The 6099-nt window shown below is 35.0% G+C and overlaps 1 protein-coding gene and 1 long non-coding RNA gene across 2 annotated transcripts; both read left to right on the forward strand.

The window, feature by feature from the left end:
* Positions 1312–2975, forward strand: LOC110268359. The gene is made up of 3 exons (XM_021114462.1): positions 1312–1477; positions 2289–2564; positions 2677–2975. The coding sequence occupies exons 2-3, from the start codon at positions 2294–2296 to the stop codon at positions 2973–2975; spliced, it is 570 nt and encodes a 189-aa protein (XP_020970121.1). The 5' UTR covers positions 1312–1477; positions 2289–2293.
* Positions 3664–4014, forward strand: LOC110268564. Its single transcript, XR_002356751.1, has 3 exons — positions 3664–3751; positions 3827–3901; positions 3975–4014. It is a non-coding gene; the product is annotated as an uncharacterized LOC110268564 (long non-coding RNA).

The raw sequence follows: 6099 nt of genomic DNA on the forward strand, positions 1-6099 counted from the left end.
ATTGCAAGTTTTTAAAATTTTGGAGTGCCAAAAATCGAATTGTCTGATTACACTTGGAGAAAATTTATTTTTTCGAACGTGGAAGTCCAAATGAGATCATCCGAGCAGTGGGAGTTCAAATATTTTTAAAAGATATAACAAAACCCTGGTTCCGTTTTTTGGGCTAACAAAATTTAAAAAATGATATAACAAAACTTTGGGTCCGATTTAAATGCATATATATGACCCACCAGCGTTCAGTCGTTGCAACTCAGTCTTCTTCGTCTCTAGTCCTCACAATTTCTTTTTATCTGTTCTTCTCTTTTTCGTTACTCGTATTTCAAATGAATGAAAACAAATTACAGTGAGAGAAGAAATTAAAATGGATGATAAATAATATGATAAATAAATTAAAATATAACTAATATTATTGTTACCGTAATTAATTCATTAATTATTCATATACTAAATCTCATAAATACTGCTACAAATAATATTATTTTCAAACATGAAATTATAATTAGCTTCTAGATAAGTATTAAGGGTGTGTTTGAAAACTCGTTGAAAGAGAAGAAGCACGTTTAGACTTCTTGAAAGCTTCAACTTTTGGTTTGGCAAATTTTTTTTCATGAACGCAGAAGTGATTTTGCTACCAAAACCAACGTTTACAAGAAGCAACTATTTTTAGCTTCTGCGTTTTCCTAACGAGCTTTTAGCCATGGATATTAACCATTTATTTATTTTTACCAACTTTATCTTTCATATATGTTATTATATTATTTATAAAATTCTTATTATTTCTATTTATATGAGCTCTATTTTTTTATTATTTATTATTTTTATTTTTTTCAAGGTATAAGCCAAACAACATTTATTTTACTATAATCAATTTTGATACAAAAACTACCAAACATAAATCACTTTAACACAAACTTACTTTTTATCAAAATTAAGTTTGTAAAATCAATTTTATGCAAACTCCCGTTTACAAACTGTAATCCAAACACACACTAAGTATTAAAAATATCTAACATATAAATCAAGTTTTCGCTAAACAACATGCAATTAAAAGATTTCGTTTATTGCACGGAACTATACAATTAACTAACTATTTATGTTTATTCAAACTAACACTAATATATTATCTCTGTTTACTAAGACAGACTAAGTAACTAACTAATTCACTAATATATATTTGGGCTTGCTACACATACAAGCTTACAAGTTTACAAGTTGGCCCAGCCCAAATACAAGTCACGCACATCAAGAGAGATTACATGGAGCGTTACCTTCACGCGCTCAACACTCAAACGGTTACGTATGGCAAACTCTTCCACTTCTTCCACTTCTCAAAACGCTTCGAAAACAAGGAAACCCTTCCATTTTCGAGCGAAAATCAAAGTTCAAAATATACAAGTCATTGTTCGAAACCTCCGTCAAAACACCATCAAACTCTCCATCAAGAATCTGAAGAGAAAACAAAGCAACAATACTCAACGTAAGTTCATTAAGATTCCTGTATATTTTTCATATTACAAACTACGTTTTGCTTTCCTTCTACGTCGTTGTTCTAGGGTTTACTGTTACTCTTGCTTCTTTGTTACACTGTTCTTCTACGTTGTGGTTCTAAGTTATCCTGTTATTCTTGTTGTTCTAGATCTTCTGGTAAATGATTTTTGGGGGTTTATTCCGTAGATTGGGGGGTGTATACTGCTTGAACTTGTAATGTGGCTTGATATTGAAGCATGTTTGAGTGATATCTGACTGATATATATGGATACTATATCTGAATCATATCTATGGGAGTATCTCACTGTTATCAATGGGGGTATCTGATTCTTACATGTGGGTGTATCTTACTGTTATCAATGGGTGTATCTGACTCATATATGCGTGTATCTTACTGATATCTCAATTAATTTGATATTGAAGCATGTTTGAGTGATACCTGACTGATATATATGGATACTATATCTGTGTCATATCTATGGGAGTATCTCACTGTTATCAATGGGGGTATCTGATTCTTACATGTGGGTGTATCTTACTGTTATCAATGGGTGTATCTGACTCATATATGCGTGTATCTTACTGATATCTCAATTAATTTGATATTGAAGCATGTTTGAGTGATACCTGACTGATATATATGGATTTATCTGAATCATATCTATGGGTGTATCTCACTGTTATCAATGAGTGTATCTGAATCATATCTATGGGTGTATCTTACTGTTATAAATGGGTGTATCTGACTCATATATATGGGTGTATCGTACTGATGTCTTTGCGTGTATTTTTCATTTCAGAGAAAATGGCAGCAAGAAAACAAACAAAAGACCTTAAGTGTGCCACACATCTCCTAAGTGATAAGTTCAGAAACATGAGTGAGGAGAAGAAGGCGATTGTGAGGGATCTCGGATTCGGTGGGTTGATGCACATCCCACCACTGAGGGTGGATCACCAACTATTAAGAGAGCTGGCAAACAACTTCAAACTTGGGGACAACAGACTGAAAACAGGATATGGTTCTTTCCAAATAACACCAAAAACAATAGGTCATGCGCTTGGCATCAATGCAACAGGTAACTAGCTTAAAAATATAGGTGTATATTAAGTTGTTGCTTCGGTGTATTTAAGATGATGATTGGGTGTATTTGAACCGACTTGAATACTTTGTTGTTTTTCTTTTTGTAAGAGATCTGTTTCCTGAGAAAGTTGAGTATAAGAAACTTTCTGATGATGACAAAATAATTTTTAGAAGATTCCAGGGTAAGACCCTCAAAAGTCTTACCGATGAAATGATGGAAATCGGCGTTGGCAACGAAGAGGAACGCCTGATGTTCAAGAGGATATTCATCCTCTATATACAGATGGCGTTCCTTTTGTCAACGACGATAAACAAAATATCGCCTGTGCACTTGGCCCCAATTTTTAAGATGGACGGCATATCGGAGAGAAACTGGGGGGGGTTTTATTTACCTGAATGCTGCTAGCTAAAATATCTAATGTTTCAGGGGATTGTGAAGATGGCGGAGACAAGAGCAAGAGAAAAAATGAAAAAAAAAAAGAAAAAAAAGAAAAAAAACAAGAAATCAAAAAAACAAAAAAGGAAGGCGAGTTCAACATCATCTTCAGAGAAAGAAGCTACTGACAGTGACACTTCTACCTCTGAGTCTGAGACTCAAGAAGACTCAGAGGATTCAGGAACAAAACACCGCAGCAAAAAGGGGAAAAAGTAAGTACCATACTTGGGTGTAATTTTTTTTTCGAGTTGGGTATATTTTGTTGATCACGTTGGGTGTATGTAGTTTATTAAGCTGGGTGTGTCTTGTGCATTCATTTGGGTGTATTTTTTAGTATGTTCTAAATAATATTTGTTTGCCTTCCAGAATGGATTCTAGAAAAAGAAAGAAGAGTCAAGAGAAGTCAGATTCTGATTCAGAATCTGAATCTGAATCAAGTGATGAGTAATGTCCTGAAATTATTACTCCTTTCTTTTGGCTTCATTATAAAGATTTTATTAACTTAACTGAAGTGTCTCTTATTAACTTATAGGAGCGAAGAAACATCACCGGTGGAGAAGGAAAAGAAAAAGAAAAAGACAAAAACATCACCAAAAAAGTAAGCACTTCTTTGGATAATATTCTGTGATAAAATTAATTTTTTATTTCTGATTGGTACTCTTTTTTTTTCCACCCAGAACACAATCAAAAAAGAAAAAAGTTATTGTGGAGGATTCACCTCCTGAAGAAGATCAATACTTTGATGGGTACAGTACCTCGTAAGCTATATTACCGTCTATCATCGTAATTATTTTTGTTAACATCTTCTTTTATGAATGTAGTGAGAGATATGAAATATCAAGTGACGAACTGGATGAATGGCTAAGGCAAAACGTTGATAAATCTGCTGCAGAGGGGTATGTCTTGGTGGGGTGTCTACTTCAGATTTTGGTGTGTTTTGTATGCCTATAATTGTTTCTTGTTTCGCAGGGAGAACCAAGCTGACCTGCGATCGACAGAAGGTCGCTATGTGTCCTCTGAAACGTAAGAAGCTTTATTTAATAAAATTTTGTTATCATGATTTGGGTGTATTTTGTGGAACCATTTCGGTGTATTGTGTTGATCAAGTTGGGTGTATGTTGTTTATTAAGTTGGGATATTAAGTTTGTTGTGTTGGGTGTATATTGTCCATTCGGTTGGTTGTATCTTGTGCATTCATTTGAGTGTATTTTATACCTGTATCCTATTTTGTCTGAATAACATCAAATCTGTTTTAGAATACCGGCTGTGAACTTGGGAAGTGATGATCCTTCCTCTCAAGGACGCACAGAACAGAGTAGTGTAAACCAGCCGTCACAGAGCATGTAATTTCTCTTTCAAATAACCGTTACTTTTGTTCTTCTATTACCCTTCTACTTCTAATTATGTATATATTTTTTTTAGAAAAAAAAAGCCCTTTATTATTTTATTCAAGAAAAAAAAGGCAGGGAAAAAAAGCAAAAACTGCAAGTATGTAAGTTCTCAAAAAACAAAGTCTGTCTTCTTTTTGAATTATTCGGGTGTATTTTTTGACCTTCTTTGGGTGTATTTTAGGTTGAGTCCGACTGATTCGAATGTGATGGTTGTGAGGGAACAGGCACCGTCGGATGCGCTTGCAATGTGAGTTTTTCAAGAATATTTAAACCTTATAACCTTATTATTTTTAAAAGCGTTGTTAACCCTTCTTTTTTCTTCTTGTTTAGAGTCCCGATTCAGGTTTTTGTGCCAGCATCCCAAACAACCACTGAGACAGATTTTGAACCAACCCCTATGCTACAGATTGAAGGGACTACAGAAACGTAAGAAATAGTATTGGGTGTATATTTGTTTAGAGTTTGAGTGTATATTTGCTAACAGTTTGGGTGTATATTGTTCCTGATTAATTTCTTTTGACGCCATGATTAATTTTGTGTAACTGTGCAGCACTCTTGAAACCCCCAAACAACTTCAAGAAACCACACCCACGCTTCCCCCTGCTCCAACTAAAATGTAAGTTCATCAGACTAAAATCAATCTTTGCTTATCATCCGTATATTCTTATTCTTATTCTTATACATGATGACGCAGTCATCCAGCCGCAGAAGACGCTGCTGCCCTGTTGATGATGGCACGAACAGCAACCTATGTTCCTAAAACAGATCCAGGGGTGCCATCATTCAGCCTTGGATTGACTGATTCAAGCCAGGAGGGGGCATCAACGCAGGAGACAGAAAGGGCAAAATCTCTAGAAGCTGCAAATTTGATAGAACAATTGGACGATTTGGTCTAAAAAATAGCAAGCAGTGCGGCGAAGGGAAAAAACAAAAGTCCACAAATTCAGAGGGAGACTGGGGGAGAAAGTTCTGGGAAGTTTGAAACTCCTGGGGCAACAAATCAGATTACGGATGATATGAAACAAAAGTGCTACATCTGGGAGATGAGATTGAAGGAAGACGCAGATGGCAATACTAACGAGTATGAGGAGATGTGCACTCTCATTGCCCAAGATGAATACATTTTGATGAGAATGCACCTTGCATCCCTCCAGGCAAAAAGTGATATAGAATCTCAGGTAATATTAGAATAACATTAATGTTTTTACACTAAAGTCAACTGCAATGTTTATTAATGTAAAATTGATTTCGGCATATATTTCTAGATTGTATCTGCCATCTGCCTCATCCTCAACCAGAAAAATGAAAAGAGGTTTCAAGAACAAATATACTGTCTCCCCCCCCGATATTGTGGTAAGTGTTACTTCTACAAACTTTGGGTGTATTTTTTGTATTGAATTGGGTGTAATGTTTACGTTCCACTGGGTGTAAGTTGTGTATTTTCAGTATTTCATTTCTTGTTTCGCAATTCTTGCAGAGCATGGCACTTTCGGATCACCCAGAGGGGGAATTCATATCACCGAAAACGAATAAGGAATTCAGAGTGGAAGGCTAACCGAGTTTTATTCCCTTCATAGATAGAAAAAAATTAACTTCGCATCCATATGTAAGTTTCATTTGCTAAATTTGTTAGTACGCTTCTTTACTTATATGCCAAATAAAATAACACACTGTTGAAATGTGGCAATCCTTCAGATTTTTGC

Source organism: Arachis ipaensis, chromosome B10, assembly GCF_000816755.2.
Source record: "Arachis ipaensis cultivar K30076 chromosome B10, Araip1.1, whole genome shotgun sequence".
NCBI classification, from domain to species: domain Eukaryota; kingdom Viridiplantae; phylum Streptophyta; class Magnoliopsida; order Fabales; family Fabaceae; genus Arachis; species Arachis ipaensis.